General features: G+C 41.9%; 1 protein-coding gene across 2 annotated transcripts in view; it reads left to right on the forward strand.

Moving 5' to 3' along the window:
* Positions 1–6,269, forward strand: part of TGFBR3 (transforming growth factor beta receptor 3) — a 114,909-nt gene extending 108,640 nt beyond the window's left edge. For both annotated transcript variants that reach the window (XM_086901975.1, XM_086901976.1), the window contains exon 17: positions 2,266–6,269. In XM_086901975.1, the coding sequence (XP_086758101.1) occupies positions 2,266–2,384 (119 nt within the window). In that variant the 3' untranslated portion in view covers positions 2,385–6,269. The remainder of the gene's footprint in view (positions 1–2,265) is intronic.
* Positions 6,270–15,512: the final 9,243 nt, after the last annotated feature.

The following is a 15,512-nucleotide window of genomic DNA, read 5'->3' on the forward strand; positions in this document are numbered from 1 at the left end:
TCCTCTCCGCCCAAGCGGCTTCTGCAGCGGGGCTGGGGGTCTGCAGCCCCCCTCACTGCTTTCTGGTGTTTGTGTTCACTTGCTTAGTTTTAATGAAAGGGAGTTTGCTTATCACTGCCTTTATAAATATATCCTGTAGTACAAAAGGAAGGAAGACATGTACACAAACAACGGGAGGAGAAGGCAGCAAATCAGGAGGGGAAGAAACATCCAAACAAAGCTTATGAAAGCCTGTACAGCATGATGAGACATACTTTGATTTGAAACTGTTTGTTCTGGGGGGTTACAAAGCCCTTTCCAAAGCAAGGTAAAGCTGAAACTTGATTTATTTGCAGATGACTGGGGGTAGATTCTGACCTGCTGCCTATGAACAGAAATGCATGGCTCATGGATGAGCTATAATGGTTATTTCTTACACTGGGAAAAACAGATTCAAAATCTACTCACGAGAGTAAAATGCTGGACTGAATGATGAATTTAAAAACAAGATCCTCACCCTCTTTTTAAAAGTTTATTTGGCTTTCTGGGCAGTGTGGTTTAGTAGTTTAGTTTGTTGTTTTTTCTGTCCTGTCCTGTCCCTTCTTTCCTCCACATTCCTAAACCAGTGGGGTGTAAGGCAAGAGCTGTGTGTTGTGGGGCCTTAAGTTCTCTTCAGCTGTAGCTGTTGCTTGAGCTAGCTGCTGGTCTCCATTACACAGAGCGCTTGCAACCTCTGCTGTGAGAAATCCTCAGACCTCCCTTGTTTGTTTGTAGCAGGCCTCTGAGTACTGAGCAGCCTGCAAAAGGATATTTTGGCCTGAGACACAAAGCGTTAAAGGCGCATTTCCTCTGCAGCCACATTCCGAGAAGCTGGGGCTCTGGCAGCTGGGCAGCAGCACACAGGGCATGGGATGTGCCAGCGCAGCTCCTGTGGGAGGAAGCTGGCTCGTCCTTGCGCTGTAACCCTCTGGATGCAGGCTGGGGCTCGGGCCTTCGGCCTGTCGCTGAAGCAGTCACTGGGAAGTGGGATCTCTACTAAATCCTGAACATGGAAGAATAATTGGCGTGTGCAGACCTGACCCATGGCATCAGGTTTTAGATAACATAGGATAATGTGGTGCAGGAGAGCTGCGTCACCATAAGCTCATGAGGCAGGAGATGTGCTAGCCTCTGATTTTTCCTAATTGCTCTGCCCATGATCCCACAAATCATTTCCATCTTGCTCCTTCTCTGGGAAAGCAGCCGTGCTGGTGCTGGCTGCCACAGCAGGTCTGCAGCTCAGGCAGCAGCAGTGTGACTGCTACTGCACTGAGATCACAGGTTCACATCCTGGAGATGAGCTCAAGGGAGGCGGCAGCAACAGTGCACATTATATAAACTTAAGTCTTGCCATCTGTTTTGAAGAGACTATTTTGTAATATTGCTAAGGTTACAGACTTGAGCACTGTACCTTTAAAAATGCCACAGTTATGATTTCCTGTGTGGCCTTATTATGATCTTTTACACATTAAATGGTATAATTATTACTTTGATGCTTAGTTGACAGCTGGATTTTTCCCTTCAATCCCAGCCACAGGTGCAGAACGGTGTGAGGAGACCCCAAGTGCTTGATTTGGCAATCTAAATAGTGGAGGAGTTTTAATTTATTGTCAGTAAACAGTTAACAAGAAATGGTGAGACATGTTCTCATTACAGGTTGTAAGTGTTGCACATACTCTGGTAGCTATAGGAAAACTCCCTGCATGTTGTATTAAGAGTAAATCAAGTCAAGCTTTCAGGATAGCCTGTTGTTTTTCTACATGAAGAAAACTGGCTGTGTCTCAGGATATGTGTTATCCAGATGATTGAAGAACATTGTCTTCAGCTACATTTCTAGTAAATGTGCTGCTCTATAAACTGCATTAAAACTAAAGCCTACATTTCCTGGCCTTTTTCCTGGAAACAGCAAAGCTATAAAGTGTCTGAGTTGTGTAATAGGACCCATTCTGAGTGACAGCTGACAACAGAAGATAGACAGTGTTGATCTTGGCAGTTTCCATCAGCTGCTTATAAAATGCTCAAGGAAACAGTGCTGTTATTTTCCCCATGTGCACAGCAATGCTTAGCTGCCAAAGTCTAGTAACATTTTCAGTGATACTCCAATTAAGGTCTGTTACCCAATGTATTAATTACATGGGAAAACAGACTGCCAGAAGAGGAAGGCTGGGAAGAAACAGATTGGTTTTTTCTATGACAACATTTTTAATTTATCTTCTGACCCCACTTTTTCTCTTGCCTGTCCCTCAGGGGAAGCAGCAGGAAGACAGCAGGTCCCTACATCACCACCAGCCTCCGAGAACAGCAGTGCAGCACACAGCATTGGCAGCACACAGAGCACCCCCTGCTCCAGCAGCAGTGCCACCTAACCCGGGGACACAGCTGAGGAGCAGCACAGCACTGCGTGGGGACATCAGACAGCAGCTTTTTAACGTTAAAAGGATTGTTTTGGTTGCTTCTGACAAAAATGAGGAGGAGTTTTTCTACCGGAAAAAAAAAAAAAAAAAAGGACTGATTTTCTTTTGGGGAAGCCACTGTGTGTGTGAGCATGTATATGAGCACACAATGCATGAGTGAACACAGCCTGTTGGATCTTGTTAGCATCCTGTTGGATCTTGTTAGCATGTTATGCTAGGTGTGACAAAGCTACTAATGTTACAGTACTGCAACCTGTTCTAGGGGTCTGTGGGCCCTCAATGTGAAATCTATGCCAGTTTGGAAAAATGCTGCTTTGTCTATATGGTATTTTCCTTTCCCTGAACCTTCTCATTGACACAAGGTATTCATTAAGGGAATTTAGACATAGAATCACAGACTGGTTTGGGTTGGAACAGACCTTAAAGATCATCTAGTTCCAACCCTCTGCCATGGGCAGGGACACCTTCCACTAGACCAGGTTGCCCAAGCCCCATCCAATGTGCCTTTGAATACTTCTAGAGATGGGATATCCAGAACTTCTCTGGGCAACCTGTTCAGTGTCTCACTACCCTCACAGTAAAGATTTTTTTCCTAATACCTAATCTAAACCTGCCCTATTTCAGTTTAAAGCCATTACTCCTTGTCCTATCACTACATAAGATAAGCAGAACAAAGATGATCTTAGGTCAAAGGATTTCTGTTTGTCTGAGCAAGAAAGCATCAATGTCAGATCTCCTTGGTAAATAACGTTTTATTATTCAGCTACATTTAGCCTCTTTTGAATAATCTTTGTTTTGTTCAGCTTACAGCTACAGCATCTCATTTGCTTTCCTGTTGTGTTTGCAGCTTCAGGTTTGTTCCAGGTTATAATTTGTTTGTTCCATTTTTGTTATAATACTTATTGATTTGGTAATTGGAAAAGAGCACACTCTAACATTCCCTGTCTTGTTTTATGGGCCAAAGCTCTTTTGTAAGAGATTTTTTGATCTGCTATACCAAATATAGAGACACACAAACATTAAGACAAAAAATGGTCTTGTGCACTAACATATATGGGTGTGTACCTTTAATGGCAGTGTCTTTATGCAGATAGATATATATCAAGGTATTCACAGCCTAACCACTTTACCAATTGGAAATTAGCACAGCATTCCTTTCATACATAAGCATATAATCCATAAATATATATATAAAAAATTTATAAACTGAAAAGACAGTTTTTATAGGTAAATAGAGGAGATAAAGAAGTTGATTTGGTTCTAATCTTTTAGCTAGTCTAAATTCTCTTTGAAATAAGAGATGAGTTTGAGGGCACAAGGAATCTACAGTAGTGCCTGATGTTTGCTATTCTTTGAAAATAGTCGTGCAGTTGTTTGTGTCAGGCTGTTGTATGAACATTATGATTGGATAGTCCCAAAGTAGCATCAGAATATGGAAATGGCAGAAGGGTACTAATTGTCACTATTTTTTAGTGTCATTGCCTTATCTTGACCTTCAAATTGATGCAAAATGAAAAGCAAAAGAGGACACTTAACGTGTAATTGTTTGACTGTTACTTGCCACTTTGTAATGTATTCTACTGATCTTCCTTTGAGGAAGAAAGAGCATTGTTTTCCTCTAAAAATGAGATTAATAACTTCCATTAGTTGTAATGAAGATTACCTGTGTTCTGCAAGAGAGGAAGGGACTTCATTACACACGAGTGATAGTCTGCTCTGAAGTCTGAGCTGCAGATTTCTTGCTGATTCTACACTCGTGCCTTGCTGATGCCAGGATGGCCCAAGTGCAACACATGCAATAGATTTAAGTGCCCAGGATCAGGCAGAATGTTATTCACTTTAAATCAAATCTGTTAGCAATCCTGCAAACACCTATGCAAACGGGTAACTGCAAGCCTTGTCCTCACTGTTGGAAGCACATGCTCGACTGTACACCAGGGCTGGGCTCAGCATCCGTGCAGGCAGGGGAGGCTCAGAGTTACACATGCAAAAATATTCGATGTTACCAGGCCAATGAGCAGTCCTGGTGATGTGGGCAGGGTGTCATGTAGGTGTAGTTACCCCTGTGCAGAAGGGTGTGCAGGACTGGCTCTGCTCGAGTCAGGAGGATGAATGTGCTACCTGTGTGGTTGAGAAGAAAGCGCTTTGCCTAACCTTCAGCAGAATGTATTGTTAAAGCATATTCTATGTGTAAAGTCTTAAAAGATGTCTTCAAAGAAGACTAGAGTCTTTAAGTTCAATCATAGCTATATTTTACTACATTAAATTTCTGTATAAAGATATATTTAAATGTTCTAGATAAATGTAAGTTACTCTATATGAAATGTTTAATTTCAATTACTGTGAAATTTACATATTTTGTAAATTCCTTTCCCCGTTTTAACCCTTTCCTTCCTCAGATATTTTATTACGTAGTTTCTCATAGGAAGTATTAGCTTTGGTTGTTGGGATGGACAGGTTGAAAAATTCTGTGTAAAATAGATAATTGTATATTTTTGAGAGAAATATGCTGCATTATCAATCTTTTTATCAAAAATCTAATCTAATTTTAGAATAATTTGCAGATTTATATTTACATTTGGATAAACCAAAAATATATAAAGGTCAAAGATTTGATTTGTTGACATTTGTGTGAAATACAGTTTAAATTAACTGAACTTGGTATACTCAGCTATTTAAATACACCTGAGTTAATTGTCTGTTGGAGTTTACCAAAATGGCACATGATTGCTTAGCAGATGGAAGAGCCATTTCTGCTTCAATAAAGAGAGAAAACCAAACCCAAGCATTCCCAGTGAATAACTTTTTTACAGAAATGTGTAGTACTTTGCAGCAGCTGTTAAGCTGCCCTCTGCTCAGAGCCAAGTACACCTCTAGCTCTGGTTTTATAGCAGCCATTTGTCTCCATGGCCAGGCTGTGTGTGATGTGGCAGCTCCTGCGTAACCACTGGGACATCAATTCCCACCTCTGTCCCATGTGGTTTCACCGTGCTGGACTCACGTGGCAGAGCCCTGTGGGCTCCAGAAGATCGCAGCAGAGGGTATTAAAGCAGGGTTTGGATGGATGGAGTCAGTGGTTAATTTCAGCACAATGGAATCGACTGCGAAGGAACTTCTTATGTAAGAATGGGAGGATTGGGCTTAAAATGGACACCTTCTGCCTGTAAAAGCTATTAGTAGCATACTTAAACTCCAAAGTAGACTGCTTGTTCTGTCATGTGTCGTCTAATCACTAACCTTTTACAGTGTTTGGTTTTGGACATTACTACATTTGTGTTTCAAGAGGTCAGATCTTTCTGTGTTAGGCTATTTTTGTAGCATTTTCCACATGGAAATGGATTTTGCAAAATGTCTGTAGATGCTGATGATTGTAACCTTCCCCCTGCTCTTTCCTAACCATTTCTCTCCTGTATGTTCCTTCTGTTATGTATATCTACCTCATGCTTCACAAGAAGACTGTACTGTTGGTTGTGCTGGCAGCCCTGTGTGTGAGGTGACCGTTGTGCCCTGTTGTTGTTTGTCGTTCATTGGGATGTTCCTAGCGTTATCAGATCTACGCTGCCATGTCCTGCCAGTTCCAAACACAATATTCTCACCTTTGAATAAATAAGTATATTTCTTTTGGATGCAAATGCCAGATATATTTTTTTTTAATCAAAGAATGGGAGAAATTTACTTGCTAATACCTGTGGCCAGTCTAAACCCCATTTGTATTTCATATGGCATTCAGTATTTCACAGCCTAGTGGAAATGCATAGTTGTACAGTTTTGATAACCACAGTGTTATGTCATCTTAGTCTCTTGTGCATAATAAAGTATATATCAATTTATTAATAATTGATGTCATGATTCATTTAAGTTGTACAGAGCCAACAAAAACAGATCGAATTTTGTCTCACTGCTCTGTCCTCATGTCCCATAAATTTCAGTGGGAATTGTGTGTGAGATTTGCATATCCACTTCTGTTTTCTCCTTTCTGAGTACTTTTGTCTATTGGCTTCGTTGGACTACTCAGTATCATGGCTTCTTGCAGAAGCCAGTAGATATGTTCAGTTAAATGCTGCTGGTTTTCTCTTGAAGTCAAGTCCAGAGCTCTGATCCTGTGGGCATTTTGTTGTTGTATGTCAAGACATGACCTCAGTTGAATTCTGCACAAAGTCTGGCTTGAGCACAGTGAAGCCCATAGCAGAGTGCTGGTGGGTTGTACCTGTGACTGCAGCTACATTGCAGTCTTACATGAGCAAAACTCTGTTTTCATCACTGAATGGTCTTCCTGTGCAGGAGCAGGTAGTTTGGCTGTGGATCAGCAGGACAAGAATTTGGCTGTTTACTATCCTTTCTATTTTGTTTCATTTCTTGTGCAGAATATTCTTTATGGGCGCCTGAAGGGAGTAGCCTCAGTGTTTTTATCATGGGTTATTCAGATGTTGTAGTTACTGACAGACAAAATAGAGTTCCTTAGTAAGGGAGTCTAAAATGTTAAATAGTCACTTTAAAAACCAAGATTCCTTCAGTACAGAAAAGGCTATTAATTAGAAGCAGTCCTAGGCTTACGTGTTGCTTATGACACAATTCACAGAGGTGCAATAGATTCATTGCTTCATAACAACCATATTTCAGTTTCTGCATTAAGACAATTTTGTTTTCCTGTGGAAATGAGCTCCGTAGGGTGAACTCTCAGCTAAAAGTTGCTGTAGCTTTTCCTTTTTGCCTGGAAAATTTGTATTTTGATTGAAACGTGGTGTGAAAGCATGATAAGTGTCTCATGTGGAATAAGTGTTAAAATGCCATTATTAGGCAAAGAATTGTGATATATTTGCATGAGTATTTTTAGAGGGAAGAGTGTTGTTATATTGCAGAGTAGGTATCAACATTGTGCATATTTGTGTATCTCACAAGCCTTGTGAGTGAAGTAAATGTTTTGGACGGTCAAAAAATACTAGGTGCCAGTTTCAGGAAAAACACAGTCCAGAGATCTTCAAATTTAAACAGAATTAAATTTATCACAGCATTCCTTCCAAGACAATATAAAAGGAAAAGGAGACAATATTTTGATAAATTTTCACAGCTGTCACTTTGTAATTGTAAAGCAGATATTTATGAGGTTGGAAGTCTGATTGCAGCGTGTGTTTTTGTGCTGTGTTCCCAAATCTCAGGCCCTGAACCTAGCCTTGCCAACTTGCGTGCGGTTACGCTTTGCAAAAGAAAGATCAAATTACATCCGTTCACCTACCCGAAGAAGTTTACAGCTCAAATTGCGAATTTCTCTGTCATTTGTTGGAAGCCCTCAGGGTGCCACCGCAGCCTGCCCACAAGTGATGTGCCCCGGCTCAGCTGCTCACACCGCTGTGCCGTGCTGCAGCTTTACTGGGTTTAGGAAAGTCTAAAAACGAGTTGGTTTGTGGATAGATGAGGAGAATAAGCAGCACAGAAGTGTAACTCTTGCACTTTTGTTTAAATAACAGATTTTTTCCATCCAGTTTTGGCACATACATTTTGAGGAATTGGTTAAAAAAATGTTTGGGTGGAGGTTCTTTTCCTCTGTTATTGCCAGCTCTGGTAAAGAACAAACTGTAGAGACAAAAAATCAAATCAGTATTTTAAAAAAACAAAATCCTGAGTGTTAAGCAGAAAAAGCTGATGGTATTTAACAATGTGTTAAGTGGCTCACCAAGGGCTTTTTTGGCAGTAAATTTTTTATGGCATGCCTGCAAAATCACAGTGCAATCCATGCAAGTGGCTATGGTTTTCCCAGTTCTCTAAGCATTTAAAGTCCAGTTTTGTTTTGTAAATAGGGTGAAAGGATTAAAAAATCTTAGTCTGTTCTTTATATAAGTAGGCATATCCCATGGGGTCATAACAGCTTGAGATGTAGTCACTGCACTACGCAATATTTTTATTAGTCCATGATCCTAAAGGTGATTAGTAACATTGGCTGTTAGGATCAAAAAATAAAATAAACAGGAAGATTTAAGAGGAGCATACACATAGAGCGTTCACAGCAGGAATATTTAGATTTTCACAAAATTTTTTGGAGTGCCAAAACATGTCACAGAAAATTTAAATCACTGAAACAAAATAACATGAAGGAAGCAGTTAAGAAGTGTCTGGAAATGGGAGGCTGGAGACTCGTGTCTCACTTCAGCCTGGAGGGAGCTGGGTCTGGCAGCCTGCCAGGGCTGCCGTGCCCCCGGCCTGCCGAGGGCATGAGGGCTGGGTCGTGCCTGTCACTGGGAACTCCGGCTTACAGTGCTGGGCACCAGCCAGCCGGGCACGAGTGCTACAGACAGGACTCGTGCTGCTAGTTCTGGCTATGGCTGTCCCTGCTGTAAACAGCCTGTTTCAGACGAGCCAGGTGTGTGTAAGCTAAGCAGGTCTGTCTGGCTTTTGCATTGGGAAGAAGGGCAGTGAAATATGAAAGGCTCCGGCTGGAAGTCACAACCTGCTCTTGGGAGGATCAGAGGGTGAGAGGCTTCGTCTTGCAAGCAGGAAAAGAGGTGCAGCACCTGTCCTGTCTCTGTGGGCTCCTTTGCTGCTAAAACTGAGTCCAGGAGTTCAAAATTAAAACTCCCATCCGGAGCAAGAAGCATCTCCCGCCTTTCCCTGTGCAGCTGGTGCAGGAGCAGCGGGACGGAGCAGCCGCCTCACGGCGGGTCCGGGTGGGACCCATGGCCCTCAGGCAGGCTCCGCCTGGCACTGTGGGCCCGGCACCGTCCCGCGGCCCTTTGGCAGCGGGTCCCCGCGGGGGGAGGCAGCACTAGGGGCCGGCTGAGGGCTCCTCAGGGACGGGAAGGAGCAAGCGGCTGTCGGGGTGTGGATTTAAAGGAGGGCAGCCGTGACCGCCCCTGCGCGCCCAGGGGAGCTGTGCAGAGCTATTGGGACCCTTTTTGAGCAAAGTTAAGTACCATTGTTGGTGAAATACGCATGTGGGCTTTGTGGAGCGGCTCACGTTTTTATCCTGATTGCTAATTTGCCGTCTCACTGGCGCATCATGCGGGGAGCGATGGGGGCTCTGCAGCCTCCGGGAGCAGCTCTGAGGGATCCCGGCTGCAGGAGGCACCTGCACAGTCTGGGGCTCTGGTCACAAACAGGCCTGCCCTCACTCTCACTTGAAGTGGAAAGAAACCCAAAGGTGGGGTTTGGATCACAGTCCTCTGGTAAAATGTCTCAAACCCCCTCTTAAGAATCACGGGACATGCTAGACAGGCAGCTCTGATGAGCAGGGCAGTGCAGAACAAGCAGACGCGCAGTGCGAGGTGATGGAGGGTGTTGAAGGTGGCGAAGATGGTCAGAGATGGTGGGAGAGGCAGGAGCAGGAATAGGATAACATTTACATGAAGAAGTTACTTTGATTTACATATACTAAGCTGGTTGTGCCCTCAGTCTTAGGATGTGAGTGGGTGATGTTGATAATTAAGACTGGAAAAAGGAAGAAATCCATGATGAGGTTATTGTCAAGTTGGTTGACAGAGAAAGTTGGATGAATGCTGTGATTATGAGTGCTGTAGCATGACTGTGCTGCCTTTCTCCAGAGAGGGCTGAGGGATGATTATACTGGAAAGCATGTACCCCGCTGACATGCTTTGTACCATTACAAAGACAAAGTACACCCATGTTTTTACTGGCAGTGCTTAGTTAATTTTTCTGTGACTTCCCTCAAATGTGTGTCCCTGAAGTGAGTCATATTTTACTACATGCTAGACAACAAGGGTCTGTCATAAACCAAGAGGCCTTGCCTGGGCCAGCTGCTGTCCCTGTGGGCCATGGAAAGCACAGGATGATCTGCTCTGAGGACAGAATGATTTCTTCTGCTTAGGTTGTGCCCATCACCTCAATCATGGGGTCACCTACCAAGGAGGCCACAGTTACACTGGGAACTTCACAAATCTAGCTCTGGCAAGGCATTGTGAATGGTTAATTTTGTTTTCTGGTTTAATGGTAGGAGTAGGATTATTTCCAAGTTGAATTCGGATGATTTTTCTAATGCTTTGTCTTGTGAAGTTTCATTTCTGATAGTACTCTTTCATTACAAGAAAATATTTGTAAGATGTTGAAACTTAGACCTCATACTTTTAGAGTGCATGCATTTTAATCAATATGTGGTTAAACAACTGTGAGTCAAGACCAAATTTGCTATTCTCTTCATCTAGACATTGTAAGAAATCTTAATTACAGTGTTTATTTGATTAATGACAAACAGTATGGTTACCTAGACCAGAGCTACATTTTATAAATTTCTTATACTTTTATTGAGCAAAAGCAAAACTGTTGTATCAAAACCCTAGGTATTCACACCATTATGTTTTCAATATAAATGCAGATGTATATACAAACACACATTCCACCTAGTACTGGGTGAACCCAAGAAGGGAAAGTTCCAACATGTACTGGAGGCGAATGCACGTGGCCATGAGTAGTGCAAAAAGCATGTAGAGTATGCAAGCCAGTGCTCTTGTGAACAAGCAATTTACATCTGGAAGATTTGACTCAGTTGTGCTGTCTTTCAAAATCTTACAGGCCTGGATTTTGCTGGCTTACTTCAGGCAGCTAGGGGAGCCATTAGCCTGTGCCTCCTGTGTGGTGGCTGGAGGAGGCAGCCCCTGCCCCAGGACACCTCTCCTGTCTGCTGAGCGGCACCAGGGAGATCTGAGAAAAATCCTGCTCCTAACTGAGCACCTGCAGTGGGCTGGGATGAATCTGCAGGGGCATCTTCTCTAGAGGGCATTGCTCATGCTGGGAACCAGTTCTTAAAAAATCATGTACTTCAATCTGAATGAACTCTTCATTCTCAGAACTTATATGTGCTGGTGGTGCCAGTGTAGAAATACGATGATACGGGTTTATTTTGACACAATCAGTAAAGGGGACAGTTACATGGAAAGAGGCTGGAGGAGATCAGGATCACTGCCATACAAGCATGCAGCTTCTCTCTCTAAGAGGGATAATTCAAGTGTTGCCCCCTGCTTACAAATCTTTACAGTTTTTCACAGCATGGAAAAAAACCACTGTGTGTAAAACTAGAGGCATTTGCCAGGATCTAGGTTCAGTGACACATTTGAAGAAAAAAATAGTTTCCATTATTCAGAGTCCATATTTCATTTTTCAAACAAACAATGGGCCAAATTCTCACCTGGTATAAACCTGCTCCTTCAGCTTCTGTCAAATTCTGTCTATTTACACCATCAAAGCATCTCTCAAGTGTGTAAGCTCTTCTTTAGTACCTAATAACAGAAATATAATCTGGCAAACAGACAGTTTTGACAGCTGCCAGTGTACTTCAGATCCAAAGATGATTCCTTGAACTTCAGCTCTTCCCTCATTCTTTAGACTTTTATTAAAAACAGGACCTATTCCCTAGTCTCTCATGTCATACATTCTTATTGCAATGTTAGTTCAGCACACTACCCATTTTCTCTAAACATCTGAATTCTGCTCCACAGCTGTAAAATCTTTTTCCTTTACTCTAATCAACATTAAAAACTCTTGTTCCCAACTGAAGTTCTGACAATTGCAGTGCTGGTCCTCCTGTTTGCATTTAAGTCAAGAAGGCTCACATTTCAGACCAGCCAGTGCAAAATTCCATGCTCATTTTTTAAAAAAAGATGTCTTCTGAGCAAGCCATGCAAGGCAGCAGGGCATTAGAGCTATTCTAGCTTCAATGACTTGGGTAGGTTTTACTATAAAAACCCCAAGAAAAGGTTGAAGCAGGTGTTCTGGACATGTGATCACAGCACACAGAGGGTGGCACTTGAGGTCTCCTCACTCACTGTGTGGGTGTGGGCTTGCCCAGACAAGTGCCCTGTGACATGTTTGATGATGTCTTTTTGGGGCATTGTCACTCCCATAAAGGGGGAGAAACCTGTGGAGCACTGGGCTGTCACTTTGGCTCTTGTGAAGGTAAATGGCTTCCAGGCTGTGATGGGCTTGCTCCTGACAAGGGTGACAGTCAGCAAGTCACTGCTGCTCTCATGTCCCTTTCTCAGCAACACTTGCTTAGGTCTCCAAGGAAAACACCAGCATTAGTCATACATGCATCAGCTGTAACGATCCCACCCCTTATACACCCTATTCACATTGCCTGTTCCCAGATGTTTTTAGCTGGCAACTACTTTAAAATGTGTCCATGCTGTGGTTAGGACTGGACTTGCTGGCACTGCATGTGATGAAGCCCACTCATCAGGGACGCTTGAGCAGTGTTTTGTTTATCCAAGTTTTCAGGAAGGTTTCTTTCTCTTTTTCCTTTGAGCTCATTGCCATTTCTGCATTGAGTGCCGTCCATTCACACTTCCAAGTATTCTTTTTGGACAAAGCAAGCACATCTCTGTCTTGACACTTTTGCCTTTGTCTTCTGGAACTGAGTTTGTAGGTTAGGTGATGTCACTGGAGATAAAGAAGTAGCAAGTGGCATTTGAATTCCTGAGTATTAAAGAAATATTTTCAGATAACAGTCTGCAAAAAAAACACATAGACTGCAACTTGCATTTAAGGCTCATCAAATGCCTTGGAATAGCAACCAAAATAGTTAAATATTACAGTGTTCTTAGACAAGTAATCGGTGTGTGGGGGAATATCTATGTGGGATAAGTATGTTTATTGTATTGAACCCTTTGGAAAAGATTTAGAGTTTGTGGAAAGAAATGACAGTTCAGTTCTGCAAATACAGACACATGAAGCTGTTGCACAATGCTGAAGTATTTTTAAGGAATTAAAGAGTTTTATCAGTCATCAAATTTAAGGAAACCACTCTTCATGTGTCATGGACTGTGCTTTCAACATACTCTGTGATTCATTGCCAAGGACTAAGAAACATCAGGGACGTTCTCTGAACTTCTCACCTTCCCTAGGACTGCCTGCCATTGAAATACACATTACATGACCCTTGACTTAAGGCTTCTAATGTGCGATTCAAGCTGCGAATTGACCAAGTATTTGATGGGAAAAGTTGAATTTTCCCTGGAATTTTGCTTTATTTTCCTGAAGATTTATAGTGCTAAAATTAAGCCTATTTTAAACTGATTTACTGAATTACATCACACAACTCTATGCCTCTGGCTGTGAGTTCAAATAGGCAGCCAGCTGAGAAAATTTCAAACCTTTGTTTTATTCTTCTAAAATACTTGATAACTTCATGTGGATGTCATTGGGATAGTGCAAAATGCTCTCATGGAAGGATTACCCATTTATTTTATGTTGAGGAAGATTGGTTGATCAAAGCTATCATATAAATCTTGCAAAACTGTCAGGTGCTGCTCTCCATAACACAGTAATAAGAGCTATTCACTGGTGAAACTAATTGAGAAAAACATTCCTCCCTAGCAGTGGTTTTCCTTTGATGTTGCTATCAGGCCAGTGCAAACAGGCAAATGCCAGAGAGCTGAAAGCTTATTGCTGCTAGTGTGTCACTGGTATCTAATACTGCAGGTCTGTTTGCCAATAAAGCATAGGGAGTTTTCTGTATAAACTGTTGAAGCCCTAATGGGAATTTCCCTCTAAAACTCTCTCCTGCAGATCAAATGAAAAGTGGGCTCTTTACTGTTTATCTCTGTGTATGTATCTTCCTCTTCTCACAGTCTGAGTTCATTTTGTAATAGAAGAAGCTTGTGTTTATTTTCTTTCTTTTTAAACCCTCATAGTGACAAATAGGTCTTAGCAAGTAATTTCTTGGTTTTCTGCATACTTCAGGTACTGCAATAGCTGGAGGATTACCTTTGTAATAAAACTCACATATTGTAAATTATGCATAGAAAAACATATATTTAGGTCACCTTGTCTGAGACATCTGGAGGTTTGATGTACATTTTATAGCCAGGAATTAGTGCTGGTTTCTGTGACACACCTCCTGATTATCACCTGAGTGAATCCAGTACTGGTACCCAGGCAATGAAAACTCAGACCAGATCTTGATAGGTCTAAATCCAGAGGGTTTGAGGTGTATTAATATATTGCTTGAGATTTATACAGTCTACTTAGGCACCTTTGGGGGCAGCTCCTATCTGCTCTGTTTCATTTAGACATTGGTTCTGAAGAATGGCATTTCCTGGCCCAAATGTCATTCAAGAAAGGTAACTTGTACTTCCTATGGAGTGGTGTAAATCACTCTGAGGGCACAGCACAGTGGAGAGCCCTGCCAGCAACCATGTCAGGACATTTAAATTTTCTGTGTCTCCCTTTTTTTTTTTTTATGTGAGGCTTCCCTAATCACTTTCACAATTTAAAGATGATGGATGTCTGAGAGGTGATGTTCTGGGGGAGGTCTCTGTTCTACTTTCACTGCTTCAGCAATCTGAATTGTGAAAGGTTAAAACACTTGGCTCTAAGCAAAGCATATTTTGCCAGGTGAAAAAAAAATGAAATAAAGGTAGTATTTCACTATATTTTTAAAGCACTACATCAAGAAAATTTCCCTAAATTTTTGAAATACATATTTCTTGTTCCTCTTGGTAGTCTTTTTCCCCCATGCTATCTTCCAAGGTAACCTTTCTCAAACACTGTTCACTTGTAAATACATAAGCTTCATTAAAGGATAGTGCACAGGATGTAAGAGGCTGTTCTTTCTTTCCTGCTCTCAGCTCTTATCTGCTGTGTTTACAGTACAATGCCTTTGTCACAGCACACAGAATTTGTGGCGTGAATCTGCACAAGTGTTAAATGTCAGGCTGTAAACTAAACACTCCCAGGAATGGGAAGCATCATGAAGGAGTTCATGTGGTGAATAAACATAATTTTCCTGGGTAATCTTAAAACAACCCTGTTTTTTTGACTCCCAGTTTCAAAACTGATTGCATGTTCTGAGATCACTTTGGTTCCAAGTGATGAATGCCATGCCCTGTAATATTTAATAAGCTTTTCTCTCTTACATAGAAGGATGCTCTGTAGAATGATGGATATAGAAAATATCCCAGCTTAATAAAGGTGATTCGTAGGTCAAAGGAGTTAGTCTAATAGTCATCACTGATGATTAAAAGGTGTTGAAATGCACTGCATCCCACACTTCAGCTGTGGCTAGTTTATTTTAAAGTTCCTCGTGCTGTGAGGAGGAAAGTTGTGTCACAGCTTGGTGATTCACACCATCCAATGAGA

Source organism: Cyanistes caeruleus, chromosome 9 (genome assembly GCF_971803275.1).
Source record: "Cyanistes caeruleus chromosome 9, bCyaCae1.hap1.1, whole genome shotgun sequence".
Lineage (NCBI taxonomy): Eukaryota > Metazoa > Chordata > Aves > Passeriformes > Paridae > Cyanistes > Cyanistes caeruleus.